The 16,347-nt window shown below is 56.8% G+C and overlaps 1 protein-coding gene across 9 annotated transcripts; it reads left to right on the plus strand.

The window, feature by feature from the left end:
* Positions 1-1,150: 1,150 nt before the first annotated feature.
* EHMT2 (euchromatic histone lysine methyltransferase 2) lies at positions 1,151-16,288 on the plus strand. 9 transcript variants are annotated; one of them, XM_065885031.1, is made up of 28 exons: positions 1,151-1,813; positions 2,460-2,526; positions 2,624-2,842; positions 2,939-3,192; positions 3,872-3,956; positions 4,045-4,085; positions 4,247-4,402; positions 6,476-6,613; positions 6,734-6,848; positions 7,009-7,110; positions 7,331-7,479; positions 7,569-7,712; positions 7,799-8,034; positions 8,115-8,297; positions 8,421-8,503; positions 8,978-9,084; positions 9,165-9,287; positions 9,375-9,476; positions 11,280-11,384; positions 11,483-11,637; positions 11,723-11,890; positions 12,311-12,455; positions 12,832-12,909; positions 13,285-13,400; positions 13,503-13,589; positions 15,083-15,161; positions 15,305-15,480; positions 15,807-16,288. In XM_065885031.1, the coding sequence occupies exons 1-28, from the start codon at positions 1,664-1,666 to the stop codon at positions 15,985-15,987; spliced, it is 3,744 nt and encodes a 1,247-aa protein (XP_065741103.1). In that variant the 5' UTR covers positions 1,151-1,663; the 3' UTR covers positions 15,988-16,288. The 9 variants fall into 9 exon arrangements, with proteins under 9 accessions (XP_065741103.1, XP_065741107.1, XP_065741102.1 ...); XM_065885030.1 differs by having other exon boundaries at positions 1,772-1,813; positions 11,280-11,390; XM_065885035.1 differs by lacking the exon at positions 7,009-7,110 and having other exon boundaries at positions 1,771-1,813.
* The last annotated feature ends 59 nt before the right edge of the window (positions 16,289-16,347 follow it).

The following is a 16,347-nucleotide window of genomic DNA, read 5'->3' on the forward strand; positions in this document are numbered from 1 at the left end:
TAGATCCTTGGGAGAGGGAGTGGTAGGGGGAAAGGATTATTGAATTCCGGAAAAGGAAGGGGGAGACAGTTCTTGCATGCTGGGGAAATGGGATGGATACAAGGCTCACCAAAATTCTAGGGAGAACAAAGGAAGATGGCAGGTAAGAGAATACGGGGGGTGAGCATCCTGGGTAGATACTGGGAAGGGGGGTACAATAGCAGGAACTACGAATAGTGGTGGGGTGGGGGGTAGGGCACTGAGATGAGAGGCGGCAAGGAGGGCTGTTGCGGTGGGGGAGGGAGAGGAGTAGAGACTTATACAGTATTTTTTAAGAAAACAAAACGTATTTTTTAGGATTTTTTCTGGAGTTTGGGGTTTTAGTTTTTCTGCTTTTGTTTTCCACAAAATAAAAAAAATACTTTTTTTTCTTTATACTCTATCTGGCAACTGCGTGTAAATGACTATCCCACCCTACACCACCTCACCCTCTGATGCAATTTTCTAAGTACCCAGAGAACACAACTCATGCAGGTCTCATGCCTGAAGGAGCCTCGAGAGGGGAAGGGGAGTGTGACAAGTGGGCTCCTCTGGCCAGAGACCCTCCCAGTTCTGCATCCTCAACTCCTGGCAGATACCTCACAGCCCAAGTGTTCCGTGATTGTTTGGCGGAGGTGTTAACAAATGACCTACTCTAGTTGAGTTTGGTATCAGGGCTAGGGATGGGGTGTAGGCGTGATCATTGTGCCCACCAAAATTGTAAGCTGGAGCCTGTGTTTGGGCGTTTTTGGTCTGGGGAACGGGTTCCTGTCCTGAAGAAAGATAAAAACTACTGGGTTAAGATGCGGAGAAGACTACAATTCCCAGAAAGCTCTGGAATAGTTCTTAACCGAAGAGAACTACAGTTCCCAGAAGGCCTTGAATTGGCCTCAGGTGCCCTATACCCTATCCACTTGCCTGTGTCAAATATCGCCTGTGAGATACAGCCATTTTCCAAACTTTGACCAGATGTAAATACCTCAAGAGATGGTACTCTAAATACTGCTTTCAAAGTTGTGTGTCCTGGTGTAATATCACCCATACTTCCACTGTCGGCTGGGCTATGACCAACGGTGTGCCTGCTATGCTTGTGAAGTGTTTGGCAAAAAAAGTTTACTTATTAGAGTGTTACCAGACAGTAATGACTCGGGCCTCTGGGGGCTTACCTGGATCTCTAGTGCGTGTGGTGGCATGACATGTCTGGCATAAATGGAAGAGACATTTAGCCCCAGGTTTTCAAAAGGGATCGCTGCTCCAGGGGACACCTGAAACTGCATGCTAGAACCAGCCAAGAGTAAAGGTGTCCTCCGCGCGTCCCCATCGCCCCCTTCTTGCTCGTTAGAGAAGCAAGGCCAAAACTGAGGCCGAGTCTTCTATCTAGTGACCGAGAAGCTAGAAAGCAACCAGAAGCGGGAGAAGCACACATGGGCAGGACTGGAAATACAGCCACTGCCGAGAGCCGGGAGGCTCAGTCGCTCCGCTAGTCACCTAAAGCCAGGTGGCAGATGGAGTAGCCACACCTGGACCCAGGCGTGCCTCGCCTTCGGTTCCCAGCTAAGCTGAGGCCAGGAATGGCAGGAATTCTCCCCTGCAGCCCCCAGCTTAGTACAGGAACTGCCATCTCTGAGGCCGCCCTCCGGGGAAAATGGCCAGAAAGTGCGTAGTGGCTCCTTTAAGGCTCCTCCTAGCCCGCCTACTCGCCCACGTGACCCGGGGCGGCCGCGCGCCGGCTCGGCCCCCAGCGCAAGCGGCGATGGCGGCGGCGGCGGGAGCTGCAGCGGCGGCGGCCGCCGAGGTGCGGAAGGGGAGGGGGAGAGGCGGGTGCATGCCCGCGCGCGCGCCCGGGGGAAGCGCGCGCCCGTGCAATGCTCCGGGGGTGCATCGGGGCCGGGGGGCCCGGGCGAGACTTGCAGCAATCCGGAGGGCCAGCACCGGGGGCGGATGAGGGGACCAGGGGGTGGGAGGTGGGGGGAGTGGGCACCGAGGCGCGCGTGCAGCCGCCGGCTGCCCCCGAGTGGGCAGCGGGCGCCGGCGCCCCAGGAACACGCGCGAGGGGCACGAGGGGCCGTCCACCGGGCTGGGGGACAGTGGGTGCTGGAGGGGTTGGTGCCCGGGGTCCCCGCGGCCTGGGGGACAAAGGGGGAGAGGCGCGTGCAGCCGGGAGGAGGGGGCGGGGCCGGGGTGCGGAGGCCCCGCCCCCTCCCCCTCCTCTCTTCTCGGTCCCTGAGATGCGGGGTCTACCGAGAGGGAGGGGGCTGATGCGGGCCCGGGGGAGGGGTCGTGCGGCCCCTCCGGGCAGCCGTGGCCGCGGAAGGGGGGGGACCCATAGAGGAAGAGGTAGGCCCCGGAGCCTCCTGTCTCTTCCCAGGGCCCAGGCGTCCTGGGCCCCTCAACTTCCTACGGGACTGACCAGCTCTCCTATCCCTTGTGTCCCCTCCCAGGGGGAGGCCCCCGCTGAGATGGGGGCGCTGGTGCTGGAGAAGGAGCCCAGAGGAGCCACCGAGAGAGGTGAGTGCAGCAGAAACAGGCCTCACTGGACCTTCACCGCCGCCAGCACAGGATCTCTTTGAGCCCTTAGCCCTGAACTTTTTCTCTTCCATTACAGTTCATGGCTCTTTGGGGGACACCCCTCGTAGTGAGGAGATCCTGCCCAAGGCCAACCCCGACTCCCTGGAGACTGCTGGTCCCTCATCCCCAGCCTCTGTCACGGTCACCGTCGGCGATGAGGGGGCTGACACACCTGTAGGGGCCACACCGCTCATTGGGGATGAACCCGAGAATCTCGAGGGAGATGGGGACCTCCATGGGGGCCGCATCCTGATGGGTGAGAGGCCAGGGAGCCTGGGGGTGAGGTGGGGCATTCTCTGACTTTTGTCTTCCCTCTTATCTTGTCTCCTGCCTGCTTGCCTGTGTTTTTCAGGCCACGCCACGAAGTCATTCCCGTCTTCCCCCAGTAAGGGGGGTGCTTGTCCCAGCCGAGCCAAGATGTCAATGACAGGGGCGGGAAAATCACCCCCATCAGTCCAGAGTTTGGCTATGAGGCTGCTGAGTATGCCGGGGGCCCAGGGGGCAACAGCACCAGGGCCTGAACCCCCTCCGGCCACAGCCAGCCCGGAGGGGCAGCCCAAGGTCCATCGAGCCAGGAAAACCATGTCCAAACCAGGAAATGGACAGGTGAGGCTTAGGGGGAGGTTTGTGGGGGTGGGAGAGACAGGGTAATTAACCGTGAAACTCTTGTGGGCTGCTTTTTTACAATTTACCTTCAGGTCTTTTCTTCTCCAGTCACTGCTTCAGGTATTTACCAAGGTGCTACTGTGTGTCAGTTTCTCTACTGGGGCTTAATCTGGAACAGACAGGTTTCTATCTTCCTGGGGTTTACATTCTTAGGCAGAGGGGAGTAGAAAACACTAATGTTAAAGAGTTAATTATGTAGTTAATGTCTTAATTACTCTTATAATAATGACTAGAGAAACTTCAAACCACTTTTCCTTTCTACCTCAAAGCAGGCCCCAAGGGAACTTCTCCCTTCTTTGAAACTGCCCCTGCTGTTTTAAAGGTTTTACTATGAATCTCTACAGGGAAGGAGCTGAGGGCCACAGAAACATCCGAGGAGGGAAATGACAAGAGCCCCAGAATCTCAGAAGCTTTATGACAGTGTTTTTAGGGCTCTTGGCATCAGTGTTAGATGTGGGATGTGCTTGACACAATTCTTATTATTGGCACAGAACTTCAGATGGCATTTTTTGAGGGTGTGGCTCACCACCCCACCCCGACCTGGGGCTTGGCTCTAAGCTAATCCAGGCAGAACCATAGATGCTCCCTGACCCTAAGTGTGCTCCCTTTCTGCCCCCAGCCCCCAGTCCCTGAGAAGCGGCCCCCTGAAGTGCAGCATTTCCGCATGAGTGATGACGTGCACTCACTGGGGAAGGTGACCTCAGGTCAGTCCCACCCCCCACCTACCTGCGGCTTGCTATGGCCTGTGCTAAGGGTTTAGAGTACGGGCCTCACTCCTTTCTCTCTTTCCAGATGTGGCCAAAAGGAGGAAGCTGAACTCAGGAGGTGGCCTGGTGAGCCAGGAGAGGCAGGGAACAGGGCCTGGGCCTCTCCACCTGGGGGGGCTGCTCTGAGGGATCCTAGGAGCTGGGGCTCCATCTCGCCCTCAAGGGAAATGGGGTGTTGGTGAGGGAGTGCCAGCAGCTTCAATTTTTTTCTTTAAATCTTTTTCTAGTCAGAGGAGTTGGGTTCTGCACGGGGTTCGAGAGAAGTGACCCTGGAGAAGGGGGACCCTGGGTCCCTGGAGGAGTGGGAAACGGTGGTGGGGGATGACTTCAGCCTCTACTACGATTCCTACTCTGTGGATGAGCGGGTGGACTCTGACAGCAAGGTGAGAGGGAGCCAGCCACCCTCCCGGCCAGTGCTCCCCCACGTCCAGGGCTCGCTCTCCAATCTTTCCTGCTCCACTTTCTTCTCTCTTTCCTTTTCTGAACACCCACTAACTCACTGCCCCATACTGTCTGTAACTTATTTCCAGCGTGTGCTCTACCCCGTACCATCCCCTTGCCCCTCTCCACAGTGATAATCACCATCCTGGACTTCGGGTTTAACATCCCATTTTATGGTTTATTTGTTGTTTGTTTGCTTGTTTATTCCTTTGCTCGTTGTTTGGTTTTATTTCACATATATGTTTTTCTATGCAGCAGAATGCTTAGTCTTGCCTGTTTTGCTTTTCATTCGTTTTATCGTGGAAACTTTCAAATATACACAAAAGAGTAGAATAGTGAGCCCCCGGGTAGCCATCACCCAGCTCTAAGGCTTATCAATACACAGCTGACCTTGACTCATCTCTTCCTCCCCAACACCCACACTTACTGGATTATTTCAGAGCAAATCGCAGATACCATATCATTTTATCTAGAAATATTTCCACAAGTATCTCTAAACATAAGACCTCTTTCTGTTTTTAAAAAATTTACAAATAAATTTTTTTTTCCACCGTGCGGTATGTGGGGATCATAGTTCCCCAGCCAGGGATCAAACCCATGCCCCCTGCAGTGGAAACGGGGAGCCCTTCCACTGGACCACCAGGGAAGTCCCTACAAATGATGCTTTAACACCATCACCTTGCTGCCAGTCAGTCTTCACATTTTCTCAGTTGTTTCATAAATGAGTTTTCATCTGTCAGGTTTCAGTGGGGTCCACACATTGATTTGATTATTTTTCTTAGGTCTCTCTTGATGTATAGGTTCCCTACTTAAAAAAAAAAAACAAACTTGCCATTTATTTATTGAAGAAACCAAGTCGGTTATCCTACAGAATTCTTCACATTTAGGAGTTGGCTGTTTGGGTGGGGATTAACACATAACTCTCTGCCCAATGTTGCATCACATCAGGCGTGGAACATTTGGTCTTTTATTAGTGAAGTTAAGATCAGTGGATTCAGGGGATATCAGCCTGACTTCATTATAGTGTTTCTAGTTTTTTTTGGTTTTTTTTAATCTTTGGCTGTGTTGGGTCTTCGTTGCTGCACGTGGACTTTCTCTAGATGCGGCGAGCGGGGGCTGCTCTTTGTTGCAGTGCGTGGGCTTCTCATCGCGGAGGCTTCTCTTCTTGCAGAGCATGGGCTCTAGGTGCACGGGCTTCAGTAGTTGTGGTATGTGGGCTCAGTAGTTGTGGCTCGCGGGCTCTAGAGCACAGGCTCAGGAGTTGTGGCGCATGGGCTTAGTTGCTCCTCAGCATGTGATTTCTTCCCGGACCAGGGCTCGAACCCATGTCCCCTGCATTGGCAGGCAGATTCTTAACCACTGCACCACCAGGGAAGCCCCTCTAATTCGTTTTTCATTTAGTGTATTCAGTCTTGCCTCTTTATGAGCTTCATCAAGAGTCTCCTACTATACGTGTGTTATCCAGAACGTATTCCTTTCTTTTCCTGTTTACTATTATGTTGCAAAGATTCATCATGTTGTTGCATGTCACCATAGCACCTTATTTTTTTTTATTTATTTATTTATTTTGCGGTACGTGGGCCCCTCACTGTTGTGGCCTCTCCCGTTGCGGAGCACAGGCTCCGAACACGCAGGCTCAGTGGCCATGGCTCACGGGCCCAGCCGCTCCACGGCATGTGGGATCCTCCCGGACCGGGGCACGAACCCGTGTCCCCTGCATCGGCAGGCGGACTCTCAACCACTGCGCCACCAGGGAAGCCCCAGCACCTTATTTTTTATTACAGTATAATATGCTACACCCCCTCTCCGTATCCAACCCTTTCCTTCCTTTCCTGTTCACACTCATCAGCACCAGGGAGCCATCGTGGAGAATTGTTGTTTTCTTGATCCCGCCTCATTCTCTGAGTCCCGGGGGTCGGATGTGTCCTGCTCTGCCTGTCTCCCATGTTCCCCCCAGCAGACAGCTGTGGCCTGGGGGTCACTGTTTCTTCAGCCTCACTTTGCCTCTCTTCCAGTCTGAGGTCGAAGCTCTGGCTGAACAACTGAGTGAGGAAGAGGAAGAGGAGGAGGAGGAAGAGGAGGAGGAGGAAGAGGAGGAGGAGGAAGAGGAAGAGGAGGAGGAAGATGAAGAGTCAGGCAATCAGTCTGACAGGGTAGAACTGGAGGCTGGCGTCCCCGGAGGAGTGGGGGCTTCGGGGACATGGGTCTGAGTCCTCAAAGGAGGCTTTTATGGGCTGGGGGCCGGGCTCTTTAACGCTCTTCCTCCCCCCCAGAGTGGTTCCAGCGGCCGGCGCAAAGCCAAAAAGAAATGGCGGAAGGACAGCCCGTGGGTGAAGCCATCACGGAAACGGCGGAAGCGGGAGCCTCCGAGGGCCAAGGAGCCACGAGGTGAGAAGGCTCCTCTGTTTCGGGGTCCCCTCCTGCAGCCCCCTCCCGGTCCCCAGAGAGCATGCACGCACACACACACGCTCAGCATGCATGCCCGCATGTACCCCCGCATCCAGGCACCTGTGAGCTCGCACTCTCACTCTCTCTGTCTCTGTGTCAGGAGTGAATGGTGTGGGCTCCTCAGGCCCCAGTGAGTACATGGAGGTCCCTCTGGGGTCCCTGGAGCTGCCCAGCGAGGGGACCCTCTCTCCCAACCACGCTGGTAATTGCCAATTGCCGGGATAGGGAGCCACTAGGGGGCGCCCTCAGGGCCGGAGGGAATGGGGAGGAGGGGAACCCCGCTGGAGCTGGGGTGTCCTTGGCCAGACTTTGGGGGTTCTGGAGCACGGAGGGAAAGTCAGGGCGGGGGTGAGAGGCCCCAGGAGGGGTCCCGGTGGGTGAGAGGCTGGGCCTCCCTCAGCTCCCTCTATCCTCCATCCAAGGGGTGTCCAATGACACATCTTCGCTGGAGACAGAGCGTGGGTTTGAGGAGTTGCCCCTCTGCAGCTGCCGCATGGAGGCACCCAAGATAGATCGCATCAGCGAGAGAGCGGGGCACAAGTGCATGGCCACGGAGAGCGTGGATGGAGAGGTGGGCCTCTGGGCTGGTAGGTGAGTCGCCAGGGCATCCAGCCCCAGAGCCCAGCCTCACCTTTTGTCACCCATCCTCACTGCACACAGCTGTCGGGCTGCAACGCTGCAATCCTGAAGCGGGAGACCATGAGACCCTCCAGCCGCGTGGCACTGATGGTGCTCTGTGAGACCCACCGTGCCCGCATGGTCAAACACCACTGCTGCCCAGGCTGTGGCTACTTCTGCACGGCGGTGAGTGACCAGTGGGGCAGACAGGCAGCATGCCCCATGGGGGTAGGGGCTCCCAGAGCCTGGCCACATTGTTTTCCTGCCCCCAGGGCACCTTTCTGGAGTGTCACCCCGACTTCCGAGTGGCCCACCGCTTCCACAAGGCCTGTGTGTCCCAGCTGAACGGGATGGTCTTCTGTCCCCACTGTGGGGAGGATGCATCTGAGGCCCAGGAGGTGACCATCCCCCGGGGGGATGGGGTGACCCCACCGGCTGGCACTGCAGCCCCTGCCCCCCCGCCCCTGGCCCAGGATGCCCCTGGGAGAGCGGACACTTCCCAGCCCAGGTACTGGCTTTGCCCTTCCCTTCTGTCTGCTCCCTGCCCCAGTTCCCATCTCCCCTGAACATTCACACCTTCTCCCACAGCGCCCGGATGCGAGGACAGGGGGAGCCCCGGCGTCCACCCTGCGACCCCCTGGCTGACACCATCGACAGCTCGGGGCCCTCCCTAATCCTGCCCAATGGGGGCTGCCTCTCAGCTGTGGGGCTGCCACCTGGCCCAGGCCGGGAGGCCCTGGAAAAGGCCCTGGTCATCCAGGAGTCAGAGAGGTGAGTAGGGGTTTCTCTCGGGCACAGCAGCTAGGACTGGGGCTGGAAGTGTGGAGCTGCAGGTGTGGGGACCGATGCTTGAATCTGGGGAGTCAACCCCCTCTCCCTCCTTCACCACGGCAGGCGGAAGAAACTCCGTTTCCACCCCCGGCAGCTATACCTGTCCGTGAAGCAGGGGGAGCTGCAGAAGGTGATCCTGATGCTGTGTGAGTATTCCACTCCTTCGTTCAGCAAACCCTGCCTGAGCACCGATTATGTACCAGTCACTGGACTCGGGGCCAGGACGGCAGCAATGAGGGACATCGTCCTTGCCCTGAAGGACTTCGTGTGGTGGGGGAATAACCCGTGATGATGGGGACTGGGGACTGTTCTGAGTGCTTTGCACGTTCACTCACTTAAATCTTCCCAGCGGAGGCCCAGAGAGGTTAACTACCTTGCCCAGTGCACAGCAGTACTAAGGGGCAGGGGCAGGGCCGTTTGAACTCAGACAGAGCTGGTGCTCGTAACTTCTTACCCTGATCAGTGCCGTGCTGCAGTGCAGGTGAGCACAAAGAAGGCCCAGGAGGGCCCCTGACTCAGGTTGGGGCCCTGAGAAACCTTCCTGGAGGAGGTGCCACCCGCCCCCTAGCTTGCTTACCACCTGTCCCTCCCTCTCCCGGTGTGGCGGGCCCTCCCCGCAGTGGACAACCTGGACCCCAACTTCCAGAGCGACCAGCAGAGCAAGCGCACGCCCCTGCACGCGGCTGCCCAGAAGGGCTCTGTGGAGATCTGCCACGTACTGCTGCAGGTCAGCGCGGGCCCAGCCCTAGGACCCCCTCCCCTGCCCAGCCCCTCCCTGGTGCCAGCCTGCGTGCCCTCTCCTTGCAGGCTGGGGCGAACATCAACGCTGTGGACAAGCAGCAGCGGACGCCGCTGATGGAGGCCGTGGTGAACAACCACCTGGAGGTGGCTCGCTACATGGTGCAGCGCGGGGGCTGCGTCTACAGCAAGGTGCGCGGCCGGGCAGGCCAGGGCCAGGGCTCAGGGCCTGGGCTTGAGGTGCCAGCCAGCCGGCTCATCTGCCTGCATCGCCCTCAGGAGGAAGACGGCTCCACCTGCCTCCACCATGCAGCCAAAATTGGGAATCTGGAGATGGTCAGCCTGCTGCTCGGCACGGGACAGGTGGACGTCAACGCCCAGGTCAGCAGCCGGGCTTCCGGCCCAGCCCCCGGGGTCCTTGCCTCAGCCTCAGGCTTTAGGTCCCCTTTCTCCCTCGTCTGACCTCTGACCCTTTCCCTGCATTTCACACTGTTCCAGTCTGTCCCCGTCTCTTTTTCCCCCTTCATTTGTATTTCTCTTCATTCTCTTCTGTTTTCTTTTTTCTCCTTATCACTTTTCAAAATGAGTTGTGGCCTTAATCTCTGGAACTGTCCAGTGAGATTCCTTACTAAGTCAGTTTTTCATGTGTTGGAGGTGTTTTAGTCTGTGTGTCATTCTTCTTGATCTTTGGGTTTTTTTATTTAATTAATTTTTTTTGGAGTATAGTTGCTTTACAATGTTGTGTTAGTTTCTACCGTACAGCAAAATGAATCAGCTATACATACACATACATCCTGTCTTTTTTGGATTTCCTTCCCATTTAGGTCACCACAGTGTGTTAGGTTCCCTGTGCTATGCAGTATGTCCTCATTAGTTGTCTATTTTATACATAGTATCAATAGCGTATATGTGTCAGTCCCAATCTCCCAGTTCCTCCCACCCTCCCCTTGGTATCCACACATTTGTTCTCTAGGTCTGTGTCTCTATTTCTGCTTTGCAAATAAGATCATCTATACCATTTTTCTAGATTCCACACATATGAGTTAATATACGATATTTGTTTTTCTCTTTCTGATTTCCTCCACTCTGTGTGACACTCTCTAGGTCCATCCGTGTCTCTACAAATGACGCAATTTTGTTCCTTTTTATGGCTGAGTAATATTCCATTGTATCTATGTGCCATATCTTCTTTATCTGTTTCTCTGTTGATGGACCCTCAGGATGCTTCCTTGTCCTGGCTGTTGTAAATAGTGCTGCAGTGAACATTGGGGTGCCCTTCTTGATCTTTGAATTGTTCTGTCCCTTGTCCAGAAGAAGCCCCTTGCCATAGGCTCCTGTGACTTTTGAAATGACCCAGTGGCCTTTGAGAGCATCCTTTTCAGCACCTATCCTGCCCCCGACTCAGGATCTACCATTTCTCTAAGAAACTCTGGTTCCTTTAGATGGGAAATATTTTTTAGAGACTACAATTTGGGTACCTAGGGGTGGTCAGCGTTGTTGGGTCCCTGCTTCTAGGACTTTTGAGTGGGCAGATGGAGGAAATAATGTATTTTTTCTTTTAATTTTTTTTAATTCATTTATTTATGTATTTATTTATTGGCTGTGTTGGGTCTTCGTTGCTGCACGCGGGCTTTCCCTAGTTGCGGCGAGCGGGGGCTACTCTTTGTTGCGGTGGGCGGGCTTCTCATTACGGTGGCTTCTCTTTGTTGCGGAGCACGGGCTCTAGGCGCGTGGGCTGCAGTAGTTGTGGCTCGTGGCCTCAGTAGTTGTGGCTTGCGGGCCCTAGAGCACAGGCTCAGTAGTTGTGGCGCACGGGCTTAGTTGCTCCGTGGCATGTGGGATCTTCCCGGACCAGGGCTCGAACCTGTGTCCCCTGCATCGGCAGGCAGATTCTTAACCACTGCGCCACCAGGGAAGTCCCAAGGAAATACATACTTTTTAAAAAGAGAAAAATCACTTCGCGGCCTTGAGCAATAGACACTTACTAGTCCCATTTTGTAAACGAGGAAACTGAGACCCAGAGCCGTTAAATGATTTGCCCAGGGTTCCACAGCCTGTGAGTGGTGGAGCTGGGACTCTGAGTGTGAGTCTGGCTCCGGAGCCTGTGCTCTTGACCCCATCTGTTTGGGTGAGCAGGGCTGGAGCTGCCTCTCCACGCTCCTCCTTCCCCCCGCCCACCCACAGGACAGTGGGGGGTGGACGCCCATCATCTGGGCCGCAGAGCACAAGCACATCGAGGTGATCCGCATGCTGCTGACACGGGGCGCCGACGTCACCCTCACAGACAATGTGAGAGTTTGGTCGGGATATGGGAGGTGGGTTCAGCCCCCCCGCCCCTGAGCAAGGTGCCGGCTGGGTTCACACCTCTCCCCCTGCCACCTCCACAGGAGGAGAACATCTGCCTGCACTGGGCCTCGTTCACCGGCAGCGCCGCCATCGCAGAGGTTCTCCTGAATGCCCGCTGCGACCTCCACGCTGTCAACTACCACGGGGACACGCCCCTACACATCGCAGCCCGGGAGAGCTACCACGACTGCGTGCTGTGAGTCTCCACCCCTCCCCCACCTGGACACCCCTCTGCCCCCTCTCACAGCCCCGGACCCCACAGGCTTCCCGTCCCCTCCCAGGTTGTTCCTGTCACGCGGGGCAAACCCTGAGCTGCGGAACAAGGAGGGGGACACGGCGTGGGACCTGACCCCTGAGCGCTCTGACGTGTGGTTTGCACTCCAGCTCAACCGCAAGCTGCGGCTCGGGGTGGGAAATCGGGCCATCCGCACTGAGAAGATCATCTGCCGGTGAGCTTGGGCTCTCTTTACCCAGAGCGACCTCCGCCCCCTCCCCTGGCCCCTGGAATCCTCTGAGCCCCCCAAACCACCTCTGCCCCCATCCACCTGCCACACGCACACGTCAACTAGACGCACCACGTAAAAACAGGGAATATCCAGCTGAATTAGAATTTCGGGTGAACAGTGCATACTTTTTTAACGTTAGGAGGGTCCCATGCAGTATTTGGGACATACTGTACTAAAAAAATTGTTCCCTGATACCCTGAAATTCAGATGTCACTGAGTGTCCTGCCTTTGATCTGGGAGCCTTACTCCCCACGCCCCAGTGGACCCCCAGAACCACCCTCTTCCCTCACCCAGCCCTCTCCCCACCTAGGGGAGTCCTCACCCCATGCTCTAGCCACCCAGCTCCATCTCCCCTCCTGCCAGGGACGTGGCTCGGGGCTATGAGAACGTGCCCATTCCCTGTGTCAACGGTGTGGACGGGGAGCCCTGCCCCGAGGATTACAAGTACATCTCGGAGAACTGCGAGACGTCCACCATGAACATCGACCGCAACATCACCCACCTACAGGTGAGTGCAGGGCCCTCCCTGGGCCTCCTCCCAAAGGGACACCCAGAGCCACCAGGTACAGCTGGGCACACTGTGGGCCAACGAGGGCACCTAGCCAAGGTGGTGGGGCTGAAAGGGAGCTCCGGTGTGGGCTTGCATCCACCTAGGGAGGGGGTCCTTTTTCTAGGACACGTGAAGGTATCACATGGGCTCATGGTGGCCCTAGAGACACCCCCATCAGCAACATCTCGATTCCCCCTCATCCCGGGACCATCACCATCACTGTCCTACAAGGTGGACCCTAGAGAAAGGACAGCAGTTGTGGGGCAGGGAGCACTGGAAGCTGAGGGGCCGAGGCCGATTCTGGGGGGTGAGCTGACCCTACCTCCCGCCCCAGCACTGCACATGCGTGGATGACTGCTCCAGCTCCAACTGCCTGTGTGGCCAGCTCAGCATTCGCTGCTGGTATGACAAGGTACGTGCCCTCGCCCTGGCCGCACACACACTCATCCACTCCTTTGGGGGAGCTGGCCTCTGACACCAACTCCCTGGGACCTTGTCCCTCACCTTCTACCCTGTGGGGGAAGCAGCAAAGAGGGCAGGGCGAGACCTGGGGTTCCTAGGCTGTTGCCAGGACAGCGAGGGGCCTGGCCCAGGTATATGCAAACCCAGGGCGATGCTTGCGTGTTTCCTGTTGGATAAACTAAGAGCATATGTGGCCTCCCCCAGCCTGTCCTCCCTGTGTCTGGGTTGGGGTCAGCAGTGGATTTTTCTGTGAAGTCTTGGGAGTCCTGGGCAGCTGAGCTGGGCACCACACAGAAACCACTGTCCTCCCCTCCCTCAACCCCAGGACGGGCGGCTGCTCCAGGAATTTAACAAGATCGAGCCCCCGCTGATTTTTGAGTGTAACCAGGCGTGCTCCTGCTGGAGAAACTGCAAGAACCGGGTAGTGCAGAGTGGCATCAAGTGAGGCCCAGCCCCTCAGCTCCCCTCGCTCCCCTTTCTCCCTTCTCCCTCGGGGCGCTTCCAGGTCACGCCACTGAATATCACCCTCTCTCCCACCCCCAGGGTGCGACTGCAGCTCTACCGAACTGCCAAGATGGGCTGGGGGGTCCGAGCCCTGCAGACCATTCCCCAGGGGACTTTCATTTGCGAGTGAGTGGTGGGGAGGGGGTACTTTGGCTCCTGGGGGCGTGGGGCTGGATGCAGGGCACGGCTGACTCCCAGGCCTCCCTCTCTGCCCTCCTCCCTGATGGATCCCAGCTCTTCATGCTACCCCCACTCTGGCCAGCCTCCTCTGACCCCCATCCCCAAGCCTCCGCTCTGGCCAGACCACAGTGCCTGTGTCTTTCCCTCCCCTTCGGTGTATTTCCAAGCCTGACACTCCCTCTCCCCTGCCCTTCCCAACTGCGGAAAGCCCCGGTTTTACAGACAGACAGAGCTGGGTGTCCTTGGCCAAGTTCAAAACCTCTCTGAGCCTCATTTTTCTTGTCTGCAAAATGGAGGTGATAACAGCTACCTTTCTGTCCACCTCATCAGGGGCCTCAGGCCTCTCCATCCATCAATTCTTTTTCTTCCCAGTATCCATTACCTCTTCCTGTCCCCTGGCTTTTACTCCATAGCCTTCAAACATAATCTAGGTCTCCTTTGGCCTTAAAAAAAAGAAAAAGAGTCATCCAGCCCCAATTGCCTATTTAAGAGACCATTCATTTTTCCTCCATCATGTCATCTCTCAATTTGACTGAGGCAAGTGACCCCTGCCTCCTGGGCCTCAGTTTCCCCATCATCCACTCACTGCTCATCCCTGTCCAAATCTGCCTCTACCCTCACCCCTCTGCTGATGCTGCCTCTCAGCAGTCCCACTCCCTGACCCGTGTCTCAGTCCTCATTCTCTTGGCATCTGCCACCCCCCTCAGCTCTGGCTCCCATGACACCGTCCTCACCTGCGACCCATCCATTCTTCCTCTTCACCAGCTCCTCTCCCTCTACTTTCCAAACGTGGGTGTGCTCACCCCCAGTTCTTCGTAGCTCCTGTGGCTCCGTCCCCTCCCTGCTGTCCTCACCCCTCTCCTGTCCTCAGCCCAGCGTTGCCCCCATCTGCTGGGTGATCCCTAGTCCACAAACCCCCGTGTCTACGCCTGAACAGATTTCCCCACCCAGGCCGACTGCCCACAGATACTGATCCCTTCACCCCAGAGGCTGGGCGCCGCCGTGCTCACCCGAGTCATCGTCTGGTGTGGCTCGAGCCCCTTCCTCTAACTTCCCCACCACTGCTTCTCCAGCTCATCCCTGGCCCCACTCTGTCGGTCCTGCCTGTTGATCTAGTTGTCTGGTGGGACTCCAGCTGGCGGGAGTGTGTCCTGTGTGTACCCTCACGTGCTTGTGTCCCCAGGTTCCTCCTCCTGTACCCACCCCCCTTCTGGGTGGGGGCCACCCAGCCCCTCCCTCCCAGATGATGTCCGCTATCCTTGGGGGCCCACTGTGCCTTGGGTCGCCCACCCCAGCCCCAGCTGTGCTGATCTGTGAGATTCACAGACAGCTGACAAACAGTGGAAGAGGAATCCTGGGACTGTGAGGAGAGACAGGGCCTGGAGCCTTCTCCCGGTATCGCCTGCTCACCTCCAGAACCACCACTCCCTGCCCAACAGGTATGTCGGCGAGCTGATCTCTGATGCTGAGGCTGATGTGAGAGAGGATGACTCTTATCTCTTCGACTTAGACAACAAGGTGGGCAGGAGACCCCTGTGCCGCCCTCCTCTCAGTCAGCAGATGGAAACCCGGGGAGGAGGGGCTGGGTGGTCAGGGGGGTGGGGAGGTTGGCCCAGCCAGCGGGGTGGTGGTAGATGTGATGAGTGACGCCCTCCCGTCAGGATGGAGAGGTGTACTGCATCGACGCCCGTTACTACGGCAACATCAGCCGCTTCATCAACCACTTGTGTGACCCCAACATCATCCCCGTCCGGGTCTTCATGCTGCACCAAGACCTGCGATTTCCACGCATTGCCTTCTTCAGCTCCCGAGACATCCGGGCCGGGGAGGAACTGGGGTGAGGCGTCCTGCGGCTCGGCCAGGGTGTGGGAGATGCAGCAAGCCCAGGACCAAAAGCGGGCGGCCGGCGAGTGCCTGGTTTCCAGGCATGGATTAGAGCAGAGCTTGTCCGATGTCGCTGTAAACAGAGTCCTGAGCCTCACGGATTCTGAGTCAGTAGGTTTGGGATGGGGCCTGAAGAATCTTCACTTCTAGCAAGCTACCAGGCAGTGCTGGTGCCGCAGGTGCATTAGAACAGAGGAGGGCTTAGAGCCCCTCCAAAGATGGGGTTGGATGCTTTGGAGTGGGTCTGGGTCCCACAGACCTCTTGCGCTTCTCTGACAGGTTTGACTATGGTGACCGCTTCTGGGACATCAAAAGCAAATATTTCACCTGCCAGTGTGGCTCTGAGAAGTGCAAGCACTCGGCGGAGGCCATTGCCCTGGAGCAGAGCCGCCTGGCCCGCCTGGATCCCCACCCCGAGCTGCTGCCTGAGCTCGGCTCCCTGCCTCCCGTCAACCCCTGAGAGAGGACCACGACCCCCACCCCAAGCCCTGGACAGCCAGCTCTGCCACTTGCTGCCCACACCTGGGGGTGCTACCGTCTCCTCTCCCCCTACCCCTTCGCACATTCCTCGGTTAGATCCCAGCCAGGCCCTGGAGGTCTGACAGCCCCTCTCTCCCAGAGCTGGTTCCTCCCTGGGAGGGTGACTTCAGGGCTGGCCACGCCCCTGTTTCCCACCCTCAGCTGAAGTCTAATGAATTGAAGTTGGGCCTCTGTGCTAATCGGTTTCCTTTGTTCTCAATAAATGTTGGGTTTATAATAAACTGGGTGATTGCTGGCGGAAAAGCACACACAGCCAGAGGGAATGTGGGTCCAAGGGGGA

The sequence above is a fragment of the Phocoena phocoena genome, chromosome 10 (assembly GCF_963924675.1).
Source record: "Phocoena phocoena chromosome 10, mPhoPho1.1, whole genome shotgun sequence".
Lineage (NCBI taxonomy): Eukaryota > Metazoa > Chordata > Mammalia > Artiodactyla > Phocoenidae > Phocoena > Phocoena phocoena.